The 20,517-nt window shown below is 49.1% G+C and overlaps 1 protein-coding gene across 2 annotated transcripts in view; it reads left to right on the plus strand.

The window, feature by feature from the left end:
* The first annotated feature begins 3,330 nt into the window (after positions 1-3,330).
* The window catches only part of Trpv3 (transient receptor potential cation channel subfamily V member 3), a 31,558-nt gene continuing 14,371 nt past the window's right edge, over positions 3,331-20,517 (plus strand). For both annotated transcript variants that reach the window (XM_070001395.1, XM_070001396.1), the window contains exons 1-8: positions 3,331-3,449; positions 12,223-12,327; positions 12,471-12,557; positions 13,274-13,428; positions 13,911-14,087; positions 16,463-16,603; positions 17,360-17,640; positions 20,270-20,446. In XM_070001395.1, the coding sequence (XP_069857496.1) occupies positions 3,331-3,449; positions 12,223-12,327; positions 12,471-12,557; positions 13,274-13,428; positions 13,911-14,087; positions 16,463-16,603; positions 17,360-17,640; positions 20,270-20,446 (1,242 nt within the window). The remainder of the gene's footprint in view (positions 3,450-12,222; positions 12,328-12,470; positions 12,558-13,273; positions 13,429-13,910; positions 14,088-16,462; positions 16,604-17,359; positions 17,641-20,269; positions 20,447-20,517) is intronic.

Raw genomic sequence — 20,517 nt, forward strand, 5'->3', positions numbered from 1 at the left:
GTCCTGAACTTCAGCCACAACTAAAAGCTGCTTCTGTCCTGACCCCCTGTTCTAGAAGCTTGTTGTCCCTGACTCCTGCCACATCCCCAGGCCTGGAAGGTTGTGGTGACTGGGGATCTGGAGAAGCATGCTGGAAGGTCTCCACTGCATTAGCTCCCAGCCTCCTCACCCAGAGGAACTGGGGTCAGTCACTGCCTGGGGCCCAGTGAAGACTTCTGCTTGGTCCTTGTCCTCATTTTGCCTTCAGAACAGGTGTATGTTCCTGAGTCAAGTCTTGCTCATCTTCTTTCCTAGTAGTGCTCTGGGCCAGCAAAAATGACAATACCTAATAGCTGTCACAATTTTGTGAGTTCATTCTGTTCTGAGTCAATCTTGCCCTTTCCTTTTGCTCTCTCAGTTAAGCCGTGAGTACTTTACAAAGTACAGTAGGCACATTACACAGGTGAAGAAATGACGGCTCAGGAGAAATGATTTGCTCTAGTTACTACATCCAGGAAGGGGCGAGGCTGTCTGACACTAAGGTCCATGATGTATGCTTCGGGAAGCACCAACCTTCTGCTGGGGATTTCCTTTGTCTCTGAAGGATATGAATCCAGGGCTGGGTTGGAAGGATGAATGCCAGGTTTTGGGGCTGGCTACCCTGGGGTCTGCCTTCCCTTCCAGGACCCAGGGCAGAACACTTAATGATTTATTAAGTCCTTTCACCTCTATGACCCTTGTGATACAGTTGTGAAGTGAATTCTGTGATTCCCATCTTCAGTTAAGAAAACTGAGATTTTTGATGGAAAGTACTTGTTGACCATAAAATACAAGAAAGGGAAGAGTTGGGACAAGACCTCTAGCTTTGTGCCAAGGAAGGGGCCTCCCCAGCCTTTTCCCCTGTGGGGTAGAGCTGCTGCTGTGGGTGTGACGGTGACTCAGGCAGAGCACGTGGGTGGCGGGTGTGGCCTGCCTGGTGCCTGGCTCAGGTGGCCCAGCCAGTTCTGCCTCTGATGCTGAATTGCAGCCACCAGCCATCCCCAGTGTCTAGGATGAGCGCCTCTTGTCATCTCAGCCATCTTCCTGACTGGGGTCTTTGGACCCCAGACATGCGGTGAAGTCAAAGTAAGGACTATTACTATCACCCAGAACATTTCCAGGTGAGTTCCTAGGGCACAGGACTGCCTCTGGGCAGCGCTGGGCATGGGCTGGCTTCTTCTGAGCCAGGACTACCTTTTCCCCTGATAGGCTCAGAAAACTTGGGAAGGAGTTGGGGCTTAACAGAAGAAATACTACCATGCGGCAGGGGCATGGGAGATGACGGGTGCTGGGTTCTGCTGGGCTAAGGAGCTTTTCTCTGTGGTTTGGGAATCCTGGGAGGGAGAAAGCCCCAGGCTGCCGGGCAGTCTCCTATCAGGTACAGGGAGGAGCTACTGGGGGTCAGGAGCTCCAGGGAGTGTGGGACAGGATGAAGTAGTCTAGGGCAGGAGAGGGAAGGGCCTGGGCACCCCAAGGTATTGAGGCAGCAGTGGTGGGGTGTCCCCATGGCCCCCAGGCCTAGTCTATATCCCGGGTCATTTAAATCAGTGTCAGTACTTGAGAATCTCAACATCCATCCACTTCCTGGGTGAGGATGATAAATCCCAGAGAGAGGCAGGGCCAGGACGTCAAGAGAGGCCGTCAGGTGAGAACACAGGCTTTACAGGGTGACGCAGGGAACTAATTATAGCTGCTTGGTCCCAGTGCAGCTTGTCTTGACCTTCTCCTGCCCTGGCTGCCCAAGATAGCTTACACTGGTGGGCCCAGGACCGGACAGAAAGGCTAGCAGAACCTGTACCACGGGTCATGGAGAAACCAGAGACCTTGTGGTGGGGCAGGGGGTCTTCCATTCCCCTCCTTTCTTAGCCCAAGGAAGCCTTTTAGCCTCTTCTGTCTGCATGTCTGTTTTAAGCTGGGGCAAGAAATAAAGGCTGCCCATTCTCCTCAGGCGAAGATGGATATAGCAGGGTGAAATCTGAGTGATTTTCCTGAGATGATTTGAGCTGAGATGGGCTCCTTAACTGCAGGCGTCATCTCTGCACACTGCTGTCACATCCTGCAGGGCCAGCTGACCTCCTCTCCATCCCCATGGCCACTCCAAGAGCCTCCCCTGGGCCCTAAGGTTTCTTGTACCTGATTTTCCTGAGGGGTTGTCCTTCATGCACCCCTAAGCCCTTCACTGCTTGTGCTGGTCTGGGACCAGCCACAGTTTCCAATATGGTGTCTGAAGTCTCTCACTATGTGGCTTGCCTGCCCCTATGCCTCTCCCTGCCAGGGCTCACCACAAGCTCCCCAGGTTTTCTAGCCCTACCACTCACTGATCTGCGTGATCCTTGTTGGCCCAGACTGCGTTCCCATTTGGGACTGCCCCTACTTCACACAGTAGCCATTAGGAGTCTTCCTAAGATGCCTTCCTTATTCTCCTTGGAAGCCAGCTTAGTCCCTTTTCCCAGCCAGTGCTTCCACACTCTTGGGAATGTAGTGGGGTTTCCAGCCCATACTGGGATGGTAAAGCAGTTGTGGACTGGGAGTCTGCCTCCTCTGCCTGAGGGGTAGGGACTCAACTGCTCCTTCCAGGAAAGACAGGGTCCAGCAGATGGACAGCCATGCACTGGTCATGTTCAGCTTTGTGGGGGAGATGCAGAGGGTGATCTGTGTTTTCACTGCAGAGATCATTTGGTCGCTGAGAAATCCAAAAATCAGGGGTTCCTGAGGGTGCTTTACTAGGGGCACAGTGTGATGTTCCTGCTTTGTCAAGGCCAAACCTCTTTGAGAATATAGTTGAGCACAAGAGTTTAGGGGGAAATTGAGAAAGCAGAGCTTAATCTTAGAAGTTCATTTGGAGACTGGTGAGTCTGAGATGGTGATAAAGGGAGGAGCTAGGGGCATGGTTGTCTTTGGATGCTTTTCTGGTTCTTCTAGGACCAGAAACAGAATAGGGAAGCTTGGGAAGGAGAAAGATTGTGGCACTCTCTTTGTTCCAGGGGATGTGAATCAGGGCAGGTTGGTACTACAAAAGGTCTGAAGCTGGCTGAGAGCCAGTGGCTCATGCCACTGGCTAATCAGGAGGCTAAGCTAAGGATCACAGTTCAAAGCCAACCCAGGCAGAAAAGCCAGCCCATGAGACTCTGATTTCCAGTTAACCACTCAAAAATTGGAAGTGGAGCTGTGGCTCAAAGTGGTAGAGTGCTAGCCTTGAGCAAAAGAGCTCAGGGATAGCATCCAGGCCCTGAGTTCAAGTCCCAGGATAGACCAAAAAATGGTCTGAAGCTCCCAGAAGCTTCTTCTGACCTCTGTGACTGTATTCTAGCCATGAACACTCATCCCAAAGAGATGGTGCCCCTCATCAGTAGGAGAACCACCACCCCCTGTGGGAACTCTGTTGTTCTGTCAGAGAAGAGGCCAGCAGAACTCACCCCCACCAAGAAGAGGTAAGACTGTATGCTCAGGTCTGAGCTCTTGGGTGAGGAGCACAGAGGGTCTCCCTTCAGGGACCCTTGCTTCCTGTGACTTAGGACTTAACATCATCTAGGGTGTCCCAATGTCCAACTAGGTATAACGGGGGATAGATGTGCTCAGGGGTCTCATTGGGATGTCTGCATGACTGGCTTAGTCAGGGAAGTCTTCCTTGTGTGTCAGGGTCAGTGTAGCAAGAACAAAGGGATTGTTTGGGCAACCCTTGAGACCAGGAGCAGAAAGTTACGTAGGAATTCCAGATAGTCTTGATGAACCCTGAAACCAAAGATAGAGGCAGACAAATGCAGTATTGTGCAAAGTACGATTTTATTGAGAGTTTAGGGACAGAAATATGTCTTTGGAGAAAGCAAGGTAGGACAATCCTGGAAGCCCAAGGCTGGAGGAAGGGATTTATATTAGCATAAAAACTGTTAACAGGTCCAGTTGGGTGTGGTGGTATACACTTGTAATCTCAGCTATGAGAGAGGTAGAGATGGAAGGATCATGGTCTGATGCCATCTCTTGGCAAAAAAGAGTGAGACTCTACATGAAAAATAAGCTAAAGCAAACAAGGGCTGGTGTGGCTCAAATGGCAGAGCTCCTGTCTAGCAGGTTTAAGGTCTAGAGTTCATCCATCAGTCCTGCAATAAAATGAGAAGAAAGAAGAGGAGGAGGAAAAGGAGGAAGAGGAGGAGGAAAGGCAGAAAGAGGAGAAGGAACAGCTTGGATGCTAAGAGCCAGCATAAGATTTGCAGCTCCCTATTGTAATGACTGTCCTTTAGGGCCAAATGGAAGTTATGACCAAGTTGGCTATAGTCATGTGCCTCTCCATGGGGACACGAGCAGTAGTATTTGCTGACAGGGTGATGGTTAACTGGAATCAGGTCAAGAGCACTCAGCACACTGCCTGGGGCATGGTCAGGGCTCAGCATCTCCTGTTGATCTTAGTTTTGCTCCTTTTATCACCTTTGTCACTTCACAAGGATCCTGGGAGCTGGGAACACAGAGGAGACTGGGAGCTGAGGGACTGTATTAAGTTCACACTCTTGAACATCTTTCACAGCTGGTCCTCTGCCATTCAGCTGTTAGGGTGCCCTCTCAAATGGGTCAGCCTAGACAAGGAGGCCACCCCAGCTTGCTTCTCTCAGATGTGGTGTGGACCCTAGTCTAGGATGTCTCATTTACTCTGAGTCCTCTGCCCTGGTTCCAAGGATCCTCTTGGGCCAGAGAAGAACTTGGTGCTCTCCTGCAGCTGTTGTCCCAAGGTATAATTAAGGTGTCCAGTGTGCTAGGCCCACGCTTGGGCCCAGAATGGAGAGGTGGGGACACAGAGAGAAGAGATGTCTACTCCTGCTCGCAGCCTGGAGGAAAGGGCACTAAGGAAAATGTGGAGACTACCTAGAGAGGTGAAGGCTGCCTCTAAGCATGTGGAGGGAGAGCAATGCTAATCCCAGGGACAGTCTTGAGGCATTTACTGCTGGAAGTGATGTTAAGCCTAGAAGAGATGAAGGGAAAGTGCGTGAAAGGCAGTGGGGACATGGTGGGCAGTGGCTGGCCACCATGCCTGGGGAGGAGTTTGCTGTTGCTATATCTTTGGGGAGATGAGTCGCATTGAGGCCGTGTCATGAGCAAGCTTTTAGACCTTTTTAGGAATCTTTGGTAAGGCTGCTGAATATTACTAACATTGTTTAATTTGTTTGAAAACCTTTTGTATATTCCAATAGTCTTTTTATTCACTGGATTCTTTAATTAGTATGGAACCCTGTTATGCCAGTCTTGCTATGTCAGAAATGGAGATAGATAGACATGCTTGTGTCTTTCTGCAAAGTCAGAATTTTATGAATAACAACAAATGATTCACAAGTTACACCAATTTGGTTGGCATTAATTCACCAAGTACCCCTGAATTCACTTGATAGCTTAGGCTGCTAGCAATTCAGGATCTCTTTATCTCAGTCTTGATTACTAATATGAATGCTCAGATCACTCTGTACACATTACTATAATATGGAAATGAGAGGATGGCTAGTAAATAGTGTCAGTGGCTGCAGGCTTCCAGTCTAGGACTTGAGCAGAGGGTGGATTCAGAGGTAAACAGAGTCTTCACAGGTGGTTAGATGAAACTAGCAAAGTGCTCAGTCACTGAGCCATCACAGGTCAAGCTGTGCCTGCATCCCAGACAAAGGTCACACCTGTCCTGGGTACTTGTGCCAGACCGTCTGAAGCTAGGTCAGTGTTTGCCACTCTGTCCCAGTCCTAGTTTATATAATTCAGGTGAGGAAGGAACATAAATCACTGGGTCTGTTGTTGAGGGCTTTTTTTTGCTGGTCCTTGAGCTTGAGCTCAGGGCCCAGGCACTTTCCCTGAGCCTCTTTGTGCTCAAGGCTAGCACTCTACCACTTGAGCCACAGCACCACTTCTGGCTTTTTCTGAGTAGTTTATTGGAGATAAGAGGCTCATGAACTTTACTGCACAGGCTGGCTTCAAACTTTGATCCTCAGATCTCAGCCTCCTGAGTAGCTAGGATCACAGGCTTAAGCAACAGTGCCAGTTGAGATCTTTGGGTTTTTGAAATGCCAGAGTAAAGGGGATAGCCACTTGAACTATAGTACAGATTCTACTCCATTTGACCAGAAAAGTCCCCCACAATACCACCAAACATACTCTCTAGCAATGAGAATAGATGTATTCCCATCTCCCCCAAACACCAGCTTTTCTTGTACCCCAATATATTTCCCAGGTACTCGACTTCTCTCACCTTGCCTAGAGAGGCAGGGAGTGAAGCTAGAGTTATGGACAGTGACTTAACTGGCGATAGCAGCTTTAATTTACCATGGGAGACAGTTGTGACAGGACTTGTTGCCCCCAGCAATCTTGTCTTGGGAGAGGGCTACCATGCTGCTGGCTCTGTGGTCCATCCCAGAGGAACGGGGCAGTCTTGGTCTACTTGCTGCACATTGTGAAATGAGAAATGAGTTGATAATGTAATTGTTTATTGGTATAGATAAACTATCAGTTTGTGTCTCATGGTGTGCTGACAGGTGGTAGTGGTTTAATTGCATAAACAAAATGTAAAGTCTACTCTGTTTTGGTGCTTATACTCAAAGTGGAGTAGTTTAATTTAAAAGTATTGCTTTAAAAAACAGAATGGGTTATAGGTTACGCACAGTCTAAGAGCTGTTGTTCTAGACAATCTAACATAACTCATAATTCCTGGTGGTCCGTTAAGAAACTTAAGCCGGGCGCCGGTGGCTTGCGCCTGTAATCCTAAATACTTAGGAGGCTGAGATCTGAGGACTGTAGTTCAAAGTCAGCCCGGGCAGAAATGGCCTTGAGACTCTTATCTCCAATAATCCACCAAAAAACCAGAAGTGGCTCTGTGGCTCAAGCAGTAGAGCACTTGCCTTGAGTTAAAGAGCTCAGGGACAGCGCCCAGGCCCAGAGTCCAAGCCCCATGACTGACAAAACAAAAAAAGAAAAAAAAGAAACTTGGAAAATCACGAGAGGAGTGAGCCATTAATGGAGTTTGTGTGGGAGGGAAAATATGGTAAGATTTGAATTTTCATCTTTGTGGAGAATGTATTGCAGAAGAGGAGTCTGTTGGGAAGTCCAAGGGGTAGGTGATGAGTTCCGGGTCCCCTCTACATCTATGACCACAAAGACACAGAGTTATTAGTGTTGTGAGACCTGCTACAGCATGGAAGGAAGAAGAGTCAATAGATACCCACTTCTTCTGAGAGGGAGGATTCAGAGAAATTGCAAAGCCATCTCTGATGTGGGGCAATCAGAGGATAAGGAGAAAAATTAGGAAAAGCCAAGTATAAGTAGGAATTTTTTTTTTGTCTGTCGTGGGGCCTGAACTCTTGGCCTAGGTGCTGTCCCTCAGCTCTTCAGCTCAAGGCTAGCACTCTACCACTTGAGCCACAGCACCACTTCCAGCTTTTTCTGCTTATGTGGTGCTGAGGAATCGAACCCAGGGCCTCATGCATGCAAGGCAAGCACTCTACCACTGAGCCACCTTCCCAGCCCCAAGTAGGAAAATTTGACTAAGAGCTGAATGAGGGACATTAGGGTGGAAAGAGGAATGTGGGAGGAGACAGTGATGAGACAGGTGTCTTGTGGACAGCCTAGAAGGAACAGAAACATCTCTGAACTGTGCCAGGGGGAGAAATGAGGACTGGATCTTAGGAAAATCTCAGGTTTTTCACAGCAGGACTAGTTTAGATGTACTTTTTTTTTTGGCGGGGGGGGGGGTTCCAGTCATGGGGCCTGAACTCAGGGCCTGGGCACTGTCCCTCAGCTCTTCAGCTCAAGGGTAGCACTCTACCACTTGAGCCACAGCGGCACTTCTGGCTTTTTTTTCTGCTCATGTGGTGCTGAGGAATTGAACTCAGGGCCTCCTGCATGCAAGGCAAGCGCTCTACTACTGAGCCACCTTCCCAGCCCCTAGATGTACTTTTTGAATCCATCTGAGTTCATGAACTTGGCTCCAGGTTGAGTTTACTGATTCAATGGCTGACTGGCCTAGTTACTCAGTCTAAAGTGGGGAGAAATGTTTGGACCTGAGAAAGTTCCCAGGTCCAAACATCGTATCTTTCCCTGGGAGTAGCTGCTGGTGAGGGTTCCATAGGCAAGTGATATTCAGGATCAGAGACTTAGGCTGATGGAATATATGGAGGAGCCTATCTTGAAGAACTCAGAACTCAGCCATTTCTTGGGATAAACAGGCATCCAGTTAATCTCCTTCTCAGCTCTAGGATTGTTTCCCAATCCTAGAGTTTTTCCATGTGTAAAGGGACAGAAATGAAGAATGGGGTAGAGCTATCTGTGTACCAGAGCTAACAATAGCCATGTGGTGCCCTTTGGCCTAGACCAAAGGCAGGAATAAACAATCAGCAGCTGCAGCAGGCAGGAGCCAGCTTGTCATGTGACCAAGACTTTGCCATGTGCTTATAATGTGACGTGGCTTGTAGGGTGTGTGGTGGCAAGTAGGGCAGACACGGGTCATCATGGTCTAGCAGCTTTACTGCCTCTGAGTTCAGGCCCTTGTCTAATCACTAGCTCCCCTGCCCCCAGGCTGGCTGTCATCATTCTCTTCCTCACACTTGTAAGCCACAGACTTCCTTTCCTACTACACCTTTTCTGCCAAAGCTTTTCTTTTCTTTTTTATTATTGATTATTTATTTATTTATTGAACATCTGTAATTCACAGAGACAAACAGTGGGATTGAATAAAACAGTATTTTTCCTTTCTCATACAGAAAATAATATGAAGCCAGTGTCTATAACCTTAGCTATTCAGGAAGCTGAGATCCAAAGATCAAGGTTCAAAGCTAGCCTGGGCATAGAAATCCATGCGACTCTCCAATTCATCACCAAAAAGCTGGAAGTGGAGCTGTGGATCTGGTGGTAGAGTGCTAGCCTTAAAAGCTCAGGGACAGTGCCCAGCCCCTGAGTGTGTGTGTAGGCTTGGGAGGAGACCTTGAGAAGGTGGAGAGAGAGTGGAGTGACAGAGGACTTCAAGACTGGGGAGTCTTAAGAAGGAGATGGGGCTTAGGAGAGGGAAGGCTTGGGGCAATTGAGAGTGCAGTAGGAGCCATGGGAAAGATGCAAAGTTTCAACATTCATAGTTTAAGATTGTGTTGATCTGCCTGTGTATTGGTTCTGTACACAGATCTCATCTGTCTACTTTATCAGTTACCTATCTACTCACTAATCATCCATCCATTGAACTGCCCATTCCATCCATCCATCCATCCGTCAATCAATCCATCCATCCACATATTTATTCTGTCCAACTAGCTATCTTCCTTCCCCTCTTTTTTTTATTGTGAAAATACTGTACAGAGGGGTTACAATTACATGGGCAAGATAATGAGTACATTTCTTATCAAGCATTGTAGCCTCCTCCTTTGTTTCCCCTTCCCATCCCTTCCCTTCCCATCCTCCCCTGCTCCTTCCCCCCTTCCCTCCCCCCCCCTGCTTCCTTCCCCTCTTTCATTTATCACCTGTCTTCCCATACACCCACAGTGAGGTTTTCTGTGTGTTTGGATCAATGATGGACAATCAGGGATGATTCTGGGGAATAAAAAATGATGCAGTCATAGTCTCCGCCATTGAAGAACTGACAGCTAAAAAGATAATGTATTGTGAAGAGGAAAAAAAGCCATGGCCTTGCTGCCCTGTGCCCTAGTTTCACCTTGAGGCCACTTCTCATTAACCCAGTGAAGCAGCAGTTCTGGAAGGAATTCAACCACTTGCTTACCATGATGTCCCCAGCTTCAGGAACAGTGCCCTGCACACTGTTGGTGGTTTACTGAATAGAAGTGCCACTGATTAATCCAGACCAATAGGAAAGAGGGGTTCAAGGTAGTGCTGGACCAACTGTCAGGGAAAAGCTGCCAATGTAGGTGGGGTTCTATATGGAGACAACCAGCTAGAACATTTTGTGGCTAAGTCTCCAGTGGATATGCTTGGAATCCTTGAGTGACTGCCACAGTGGAGTGAGGCCCACTTTGGGGTGGCAATTCAGGGCACCTAGAAGTGCAGAGGAGTAGTGATCAGACCCGTAGACCGCTGATGCCCACTTCAGAAGGACAGCTCATATGTGCGTGATCCTGAAGCCTCCTTGGCTCCTGAGTCCAGGCCGTAGGAATCATCTGGCCTAACTTTTATCCATTGAATGAGAACTCTGCCCTGGAGATGGAAAGTGACAACATAGGGTCATGCAGAAGGCAGAGGTGGAGGCACACTAGGACTCATGCTTTAGGTTCCAAGTCAGAAGTTGAAAAGGATTTGCTATTAAGTTAGGTTAGAAGGTTCCCTTTCATGGGCAATAATCAGGAAGAAGACAGTCAATATATTCACCAGAACTTCTCTCTGCCCAATATATGTCCTATTTCTGGAACAGCTTTGAGCTTTTCAGGAGCGCCTGTACCTGGAGGAGGGGAGGAACTCCCTAGGACAGCTCTAGGTGTTTTCTGTATGCCATATGGTGGGCAATGACTCCATACCAGCTTACTAACTCTACAGTTAGACTCTGCAGCTACTTTGGTCCAAGGAGTTAAGCGGAGAGTCTGCTGAGGTGGAAATCTATGTGAACTGTCAACCTGGATATCAGGAATTGATTAGTTTCTCTGACTCTGTGTGTATGTCTGAGAGACAGAGAGAGAGAGAGAGAGACAGAGAGAGAGACACAGAGAGACACAGAGAGAGGAGAGAGAGACAGAGAGAGAATGAGAATACTGGGGCTTTGAACTTAAGGCCTTATGCTCTTGCTTGGCTTTTTTTTTTTTTGCTCAAGGCTGGTAAAGTACCACTTGAACCACACCTCCACAAGCTGGCTTTGAATCTCAATTCTTAGATCTCAAGCCTCCTGAGTAGCTAAGATTAGAGGCATGATCCACCAGTGCCCTGCTGAAGTTCTTTGACTCGATTTTTCCTTACATTCCTTTTCCTACTTTTCCATCCTGAACCTTACCCAAATCCTATCTCTGCTTCCCTCTGATCTGGACTTGATATGGTGGGGCTGCACTCCCAGAGCAACTCTGGTGTCTTTTGAATAAGGGAGGGAGTGCATTGGTCCTTCTAGGCCTGGGAAGATGGTAGTAAAGGTATTTGGAGTTTTGTCTGCCTAGAGAGAGGTCCAGAAGTCAGGAGGCCATTGTCCTGAGCAGTCATGTGGTCGCCAGCTGCAGGGGAGGCGTCTGTGAAGGCAATCTGGTTCTCATTAGTGTCAACAAAAGGCTCATCTCTGAATGTGTGACTGTGCTGTCCCATGAAGCCTGTTAGTGTCTGTGGGTATGACTGGAGGTAGGGCTGGCTGTGGCTCTCTGGGAATCATGTCTTCCCTGAGAGTCTTGAATCTCTTGGGACAGTGAGAGTCCCCTATTTCCCCATGTTCACCCAGGACATCAGAGCCTGGGTCCCTGTTTCTTTTCTTGTGACTGGAGGAGAAAGCAGACCTTGTTTCACTTCCTCTCTTCTCCCCCTTCTTCTTGACATGATGTCTTTTTTTTCTCTTCTTGAGACAAGATCTTGCTATGTATAAGCTAGGCTGGCCATAAACTTAACATCTTCCTGCCTCAGCTTCCTGAGTGCTTAGATTATAGGCTTGCACAACCATACCTGGCTTGGGTTTTCCTTCTTGATGGAGGATTTCTAGCCCTGATCTCTGAAGTCTTCTCTGCTCTAGATCAGCCCCCTTGGCTTGTTTGCTGTTGTAACAAATAAGTGCTGCCCAATGGTGTTACAGTAGCGTTGGGCAGTGATGGAACAGTCAGTGGTGTTCCCTTTTCCCCTTCCCAGAGGCCAAAGATGTCAGACCCAAGTTCTTGGGGAAGCTGGTTGGCGGTGGCAATCTAGTTCTTAGTATGATGGTCCCATGTTTAAAGGGTCCCTTACACCTGAAGGCAGCAGCAGGTCCTCCGATACTAAGCCACACATAAAAGAGACTCTTGGGCTCATCCATCCAGTATTTCTCTTGACAGAAGTTATCAAGACTCAGGCTTGAACCCAGGCTCTACTACTTTCCTGTGTGTGACTAGGGCAGGTTGCTTTACTCCAGAGCCTCCTAGGAGCCAAAGTGAAATGTAGCTGATAATGACAGTGATGGTCATTATGAGAGCTAGATGAAGACACATGGCACAGAGGTAGCCAAGGGTGGGACTCTTTCCTTCAGGGCTGGAGGACATCCAGGTAGACAGTCCCTGTTGAAGCTCTAATGTCCTTGCTTGGGTGTCCCCTCAGTGCACATTTCTTCCTGGAGATAGAAGGGTTCGAGCCTAACCCCACTGTCACCAAGACCTCTCCCCCCATCTTCTCCAAGCCCATGGACTCCAACATCCGGCAGTGGTGAGTACCAGCCCTCAGCCCAGCCCTCAGTGCCAGCAGACAACCAGTGGTATGCCTGGGCCATGCTGTGGGGCCTAGTGATGGCATGCCACCATTGTCCATTTTTATGCTTGTTCCTCTCTTGCCTCCTCAAATCCCTTCAGTCTCTCTGGGAACTGTGATGACATGGACTCTCCTCAGTCTCCTCAGGATGATGTTACAGAGACTCCATCTAATCCCAACAGTCCAAGGTCAGTCCAGCCCTTTCCTTTTCCCCCTGTGCCCAAGAAGCAGTGTCAGACCCCAGGCTTTCAGTACAGGAAAGGGAAAGAAGTCAACATCCCTGAGGTGTTAGGACACAGGTTTGGAGGTCTGGGCCATGGCTATTATGTGCAGAGCATCTTGTAGATGGGGTGGAATATCTAATATTAGAAATTGTAAAATAATACCCATTTGTTATAAAGCATTCAAACTGTGGTATACAGAAGAACAAAAAATTTAGGACATGATAGCTTATGTAAGTTCAAAATGCATGCATACAAAATACATGCATACAATACAAACAAAAGGAGATACATCCATGCTTTACCAGGATTGTCTGAGGAGTGTAGAGGCAGACAGGGATACAATAGCAAAGTTCACACAACTCCAAATATTAAAGGGAATCTTCCCTTTCCATAATCCTGGTTTCCAAGGTCATCCCTGTGGCCAGTGGGCACACATCTTTCCTGATGGTCCCCACATGTATGTAAACATGTTGATGTGATTAAAAAAATATAGATTGGGAGGGAAGCCTAATAGAGTAGCACAAATCAGGACCTGTAGACACTGCAGGCATGGAGACAGGCCTGGGAGGTGCTAGGGAGTCAGTGCTGTCCCCCTGGGGGCCAGCAGCTGTGGTGAAGAAGGGAATGTGGGTGGGCTATGGTACATGTGTAGCAAGCTGGAAATTGTGTTCTGGCCTCAGTGCAAACCTAGCCAAGGAAGAGCAGAGGCGGAAGAAGAAGCGGCTGAAGAAGTGCATTTTTACTGCCGTGTCAGAGGGCTGTGTGGAGGAGTTGGTGGAACTGTTGCTGGAGCTGCAGGAGCTTTGCAAACGGCGCCGTGGCCGAGATGTGCCTGGTGAGTGCCTGGCACTGACAGGGTGCAGGTCTGGGGGAACCCAGACCTTGGATCCCACTTGGAACCCACTTGGATCCACTGGCTCCTGCTCCAGTGGTCTTGGGAGACCAGGAGACAAGGTTGCCTGGTGTCAATGAGCACCATGTGTAGGCCATGAGGAGTAATAAGCTGAAGATGGAAATTTTAGGGTGTTGACATTGAAGTGGACAATGAGAAGTCTGGCTGTGGGTGAGACTGCCCCACTTGGGAGAAGGTGCAGAGGGCCAAGAGAAAAGCTGCAAATAAGGCTCTCCTGGGTCCTGTGGGGGACCAGAGAAGCCAGCAGCTAAGGAGCAAAGGGTAAGGGAAGTTGTGCATGGGAACTTGTGGAGCCTCATGCTGAGGTGTGTGACTGCTGCCCCCCTTTCTTTGCTGGGGGCTGGGAGGGATGAGGATAGCTGTCCCTTCCTTTCTGAACCTGTATCCTGTGGCTCTGCCTGCAGACTTTCTCATGCACAAGCTGACAGCCTCAGACACAGGGAAGACCTGCCTGATGAAGGCCTTGTTAAACATCAACCCTAACACCAAGGAGATTGTGCGGATCCTGCTTGCCTTTGCTGAGGAGAATGATATCCTGGACAGGTTCATCAATGCTGAGTACACAGAAGAGGCATATGAAGGTAGCCTGTCAGTGGAGGGGCTGCACAGGGTAGGATGCAGAGCCACTGCTGGCCTTTCCGTGCAGAGACACCAAAGCCATTGAGAAGCCTGAGCATATAGCCTGGTTTATGTCATGCAGCAGACATCTCTTTTGCCCCTTTTTCTTTCTATAAATAATTGTGAGTGCTAACTCCACAATAGACATTGTTTTGGGCACTGAGGTACAAAAGCAAACAAGTCAGATTAAGGTTATTGCTCTGATTTTGGACAAACAATGCTAGGCAAACAAAAGATAATGTAAACCAGCGTCTGTAGCTCATGCTTGTAATCCTAGTTACTCAGGAGATCTTAGGATCTCAGTTCAAAGCCAGCCCAGAAGGAAGTTTGTGAGACTCTTATTTCTAATTAAGCACCAAAAAGCCAGAAATGGAAGTGTGGCTCAAATACTAGGGTACAAGCTTTGAATGAAAAAGCTAAGTGAGAGTACCCAGGCTCTGAGTTTAAAGCCCTAGTCCTGGAACAACAATAAGCAAAGAAGCAAATAAGCAAATGTAGAGTGACATACAGTGACAGGATGAGCAGAGTGGATGGACAGAGAAGTGTCTTCAATGCAAAACCTGCATGGTGAGAAGGATCCAGAGTTAGGCTGGGTCAAGAGCCCTGAGGTAGGAATGAGATAATCATATTTAAACTCTAGAAAGAAGGCTGGTGATTAGGCTAGAGTCTCTGGATGGGACAACAAAACAACCATTAGTGTCATTATCATTATCATTATTAACTATCCCATTTGGGTCTTAGTTGTCTGGCTTCTTTCATAGGTAGGCTAGGAAAAAAAATAGGGATAATGTTTCCCTGTCTGTGAGTTAGTAAGCTGTGTCCAAATTTGACTTGAGAACAGTAAACAGCCCCTTATGGCAAAATAAATGGCTCATGATTAGTCATCTTGCTGATATACTGAAGGTATTAAGCATTCACGTTTTCAAGGTGGGATCTTTCAAGCTCTTAATTGTTTGCATGGAGAAACTAATTTTGTTACTGTTTGAACTCTGTAAACTCTCAATTAAAAATGCATATGCTCGAAGACAGCAAGAAGCCAGGTGCTGGTGATCCTCTCAGTTCAATGTTTGAAGCCAGCTCAAGCAGGAAAGTTCTTGAGACTCTTATCTCCAATTAACCACCAAAATGCTGAAGTGAGTTGTGGCTCAAGTGGTAGAACATCAGCTTTGAAAAGCTAAGAGATTCAGCATTCAGGCCTGAGTTCAAGCCCCAGTGCCAGCACACACAAAGACACACATACACACACATGGAGACACACAGACACACAGACACAGACACACACACACACACACACACACACACACACAAACATGTGCTAAGGCAAGGATTATGAAGAAGCTATGGAGGAGAGAGGAAATTCAGAGAAGACTGAAATCTTTTTTTTTTTTTTTTTGGGTCCAGTTGTGGGGCCTGAACTCTGGGCCTGGGCGCTGTCCCTCAGCTCTTCAGCTCAAGGCTAGCGCTCTACCACTTGAGCCACAGCACCACTTCCGGCTTTTTTCTTTTTGCTTATGTGGTGCTGAGGAATGGAACCCAGGGCCTTCTTTTCCTAACTCCTTTTTCCTTGTCCAGACTTCAGGGATTGAAGAATCCCCCTCTGCAGGTCTCACACTAGAGATATTTGATTGAGTGTGAAAATTATTAGTGTCTCTATTAAGGCCATGTACCGTGGGGCCATCTATCTTCAGCTTGCCCCTGCCAGTCTCGCTTGGCTCCTTCCTTCTGTCACAACTGCTTCTTGCTGCCAGGCTGCAGGGGTGATGTCCATCTCTCCTTTCTCCCTCCTGTCCCTCCTCTCTCCCTCCTTCCCCCTCCACTTCACTCTGCCGCTCCCTCCTTCCCTCCTGCCTCTTCCATATTGGGGAGCCACGTGTCCCTCTTTCTCAGAGACCAGCCATGCCGCCTCCTTCTGCTCCTGGTGCCCCCTGTTGCTCCTCTCCCCCCGCCCCTGCCATGTATTTTTTTTGGGAAGGGTGCTCCCCACAGGGTGGGTGGGGCTCGGGCTCATGGGGTGGGCCCACCCCAGCTTCCCCAGCTGAGCGCCCTGTCCCCCGTGGGTTCCATCCTCCCGTTCTGCCCGCCCCATGCGCCCCATCCTCCGGGTCCGCCCTCCCCACCCCACCCCGTGCGCCCCATCCTCCCGGTGCCCCCCCACTCCGCCCCGTGCGCCCCATCCTCCCGGTCCCCCCCCACTCCGCCCCGTGCGCCCCATCCTCCCGGTCCCCCCCCCACTCCGCCCCGTGCGCTCCATCCTCCCGTTCTGCCCGCCCCACCCCGCCCCCGGCGCCCCATCCTCCGGGTCCGCCCGCCCCACCCCGTCTGCCCTTCTCGTCCGCAGGACAGACCGCGCTGAGCATCGCCATCGAGCGGCGGCAGCGGGACATCGCGGCCGCGCTCATCGCGGCGGGCGCCGACGTGAACGCACACGCCAAGGGCGCCTTCTTCAACCCCCGGCACCAGCACGAGGGCTTCTACTTCGGTGGGTGCGGCCAGGCCGTGAGCTCCGGTCCGAGTCCCTGGCGGCTCACACTCGGTGCTCGCTCACATTAGTTGTGGGTGGGGCACGGTTAGTGTCACGTGTCTGCAAGGTGTTCCAGCCAATTTCCTCCCAGTCAAAGACGAATGGGTGTCCTCAGAGCTTCTCCAGGCTGGGGTGTGGAGTGCCTCCTTAGGAGCTCTCTGCCTCCGCTGTGAATTTAAAATTGAAATCCCTGGATTCAATTTCAAGTAGGTAGTTAGGATGATTTATCAAAAAGGTGCTGCTTGAATAAAGACTTGAAGGAAATGAGGGAACAGTTACAGACATCTCCAGGCAGACGGAAGGAGAAGGGGGCGGGGGAGAAGGCCCAGAAGCAGGCAAATCAGTGTGCTGGGGGAAGAAGAGACCCCTGGGACTGGAGGGGAGGAGGCAGGGAAGGGGGAGGAGTTGGAGGAATGTAGGGCTTTGTGGACTGTGCTGGAGCTTTGTGGACTGTGCTGGAGCTTTCATTCTGGAAAGGTAGGGTATGTGTGTTAACAGGATTTGTCTGGCTTGGTGTGGAGCACAGAGTGTTGCAGGGTCTGTGGGGACACAGATACATTAGCTGATCATAGTGATCACCTGTCCAATAAAGACAGCTGAGGACCTTAGTGAACTAAGATAGCAAAATAAGATAGGAGGCGGAGTCCTGGGCTCAGGAAGATACTGCTTCTAGCCCAAGGAAAGACCAAAAGCCACACTATTCCCCTTCCATAGGAGAAACGCCCCTGGCCTTGGCAGCATGCACCAACCAGCCTGAGATCGTGCAGCTGCTGATGGAGAACGAGCAAACGGACATCACCTCCCAGGATTCACGGGGAAACAACATCTTGCACGCACTAGTAACAGTGGCTGAGGACTTCAAGACCCAGAACGACTTTGTTAAACGCATGTACGACATGATCCTGCTGAGGAGTGGCAACTGGGAACTGGAGACGATGTGTAACCATGATGGCCTCACACCACTGCAGCTGGCTGCTAAGATGGGCAAGGCTGAGGTGGGGTCCTGGTGCAGCCATGAGGGCAAGGAGGCACAGCTATCACTCTGCCAACCCTGGGGCCTTTTTAAAGACTCCCTCCCCCCACATATCTCAGCTTTAACCATGAGACAGGCCTAGTATTAGGTCTGGATGCAGTAGTACAGGGGTGACTAGGGCTCTGAGGGACATGGAGAACTGCTGACGTGCAGGAGATGGGCACACCACATCATGGACTTCAGTCCTGTACTCCGTGATTGCACCTCTTGTCCCAGGACTTCCTATAGGGGGCTAGACTGGAACATCTCTAGGGCTGAGGGGTTACCACACCTCATGGGCTTTGTGCTGATTAGTTCTATGTGTTGAGGTACCCAACAGGGGCTGAATGTCTGCCCTTCAGGCCTTCAACCCCTCATGAGGTCAGGAGTTCCAGAATGGCTACCTGTGGCTCACAGGGCAGCTGCTCCTCTGTGTGGATGGACTCCAGCCTGTTGATTGGGGTGAGATGCTGAGTCACATTCCCAAAAGAGAATGGTTGCATGAGGCCCTCATGCCTTGTGTGATGTGGCTTGAGGAACCAAAAAAAATGAAGACTCAGACTGGCAGGTTTAGATCTGCATCAGTGGCTGGAATCACAGTTTGGTCTAAGATCAAGGCCATAACTGGGTTCTTAGAGACAGATCCTGAGGTCATGGACTGTTTCTCAGCATCAAGCCTTGGGAAGGAGCTGTGGCTTCTGGAAGGCTGCAGGAGGCCCTTGGGTAGGTGGCAGCTATTAGACAAGCCCAGCTGTGCATCCACTTCCCCAGTCAGCTGATCGGAGAGCCTTGGGTCTGTTTTAGTGGCCAGGCTGGAGCTTACAAAGGACCTTTTTTCCCCTGCTTTGTGGGGGAAGGAGTGGATGGAGAATGGCTTCAACAGTAATGGAATTGTGTGCTGGCCTCCCTTTCACTTTACTGCCCTAGGGTCACAGTGAGTTCTGAGGAGTCAGGTGATAGTTGCAGGCTGAGCTTCCTCCATGGGTCTTGTCCCTGCATGTCACTGTAATATGTGCTCTCCCTGTCATCTCCACTTAGGGAGTATTATGCCTTTTATAGAAAGTGACCAAAAGACTCCCTTATTCTTTAGAGGATGGAGTGGAAGTTGAGGAACAGTCTGGGAGGCATGGGAGGCATGCATACCCTTTGTGTCTCTTTCTCTTTTTCTTTTTCTCTTTCCCACTCCCTTGTACCAGTGATGGGACTTGAGCTTAGACATTCACTTTTGCTTGGCTTTTCTCTCAAGTCTGGTGCTCTACCACTTGAGCCATACCTCTGCTTCCAGCTTTTTTCTGATTAATTGGGAATAAGAATCTCATGGATTTTTCTATCTGGGCTGGCTTTGAAACACTATCCTCAGATCTCAGCCTACTGAGTTGCTAGGATTGCAGGTGTGAGCCACTGGTGCCCAACTATATTCTCTCCTTTTACTCAGTGTCCTTGGAAAACTTTTCTGGATGCTGCTTAAGATGTTCAAGGTGGCTACTTTGCTGGGCGTGGAAAGCACAGCAAGTCTTAACACTGAGCTTGTCCCGAGAGCTTTCTAGGTGGGTGTATGATGGGAAGATCATTTTATCCTGGGGCTCCTAAGGCTGTCATTGCATGAGGATGCTACTAGGCTGTATGAAATCCAACTCTGATACTCCTCTTCCACAATCTCCTCCCTTGTGTCTTAGATTCAGACACTGGGACACTAGTTCCCAATTTAGGTTAACTCAAGGCTTAACCTTCAGGAAATAGTAGCCTGGAGAGCAGTACCCCTCTATCCAGCTGGTATATTAGAACCATCTAGAAGACTATAAAAAATGTAATCTGTCAAACTGGGAATGGCAGCTCAGGCCTATAATCCTAGCTATGCAGGAGGCTGAGCTCTGAGGACCTCAGTTCAAATCCAGCCTAAATATGAAAGTCTGAGAAACTCTTATTTCCAATCAAGCACCAAAAAGCCAAGTGGCTCAAGTGGTAAAGCATTAGCCTTGAGCATAAAAGCTCAGGGACAGCTACCAGGCCCTGAATTCAAGCCTCAGCACTAGTGTGTGTGTGTTTGTGTGCACGCGTGTGTGCATGCGCACGGACACACAGACACAGATATAGTTTTTTCTTCCCTCCAGAGATCTGATTTAAAATTAAAATTCAAAAATTAAAAAAAATCCTATTGATCTGCTGCCACAGAATGTGAGGATTTCTGATTTGAATGGGTCACATGGGCATCTTTATAAAGAACGGTATGCCCTGTATCACCCTGTGACCAGAACCAGCCATATGGACTTCGTCTCAAGATGGAGTGAGGAAGCTGGAAAACTAGATGTTTGCAAGTTAGGTCAAATAAAAATAGTTCCCCAAAGTTATAAATTTCTCAATTCCTCATAGAATTGGAGCTGAGGGGATGTGGCGCTCTGTAGCGTGGGTCTTACAGCCTTTGGTCCCTGGTGAGATGGGTAGAGCTGTGGTCTCTTTACCCATTCCAGAGCTATATCTGGGACTAGGAGTGTGGTGCCAGGCAAAGGCTGGATTCAAACTACCCTTGGCAGGAGCATCTTCCTTGGCTTAGCTGCCTCATTGGCCTAGTGCTGATGTCTTTAAGCTCCATTGCTTTTCCTCTTTCTCCCCAGATTCTGAAGTACATCCTCAGTCGTGAGATCAAGGAGAAGCCACTTCGCAGTCTGTCACGGAAGTTCACTGACTGGGCATATGGTCCTGTGTCGTCCTCCCTCTATGACCTCACCAATGTGGACACTACAGCAGACAACTCAGTTCTGGAAATCATTGTCTACAACACAAATATTGATGTGGGTCTTCTAGGCCGGCTGGGGTGGAGCAAGGGCTGGGCCTTGGCCAGGGTCAGAAGGCACTGGGAGGT

Source organism: Dipodomys merriami, unplaced genomic scaffold (genome assembly GCF_024711535.1).
Source record: "Dipodomys merriami isolate MVZ:Mamm:240054 unplaced genomic scaffold, mDipMer1.0.p SCAF_59, whole genome shotgun sequence".
In the NCBI taxonomy this organism is placed as follows: Eukaryota; Metazoa; Chordata; class Mammalia; order Rodentia; family Heteromyidae; genus Dipodomys; species Dipodomys merriami.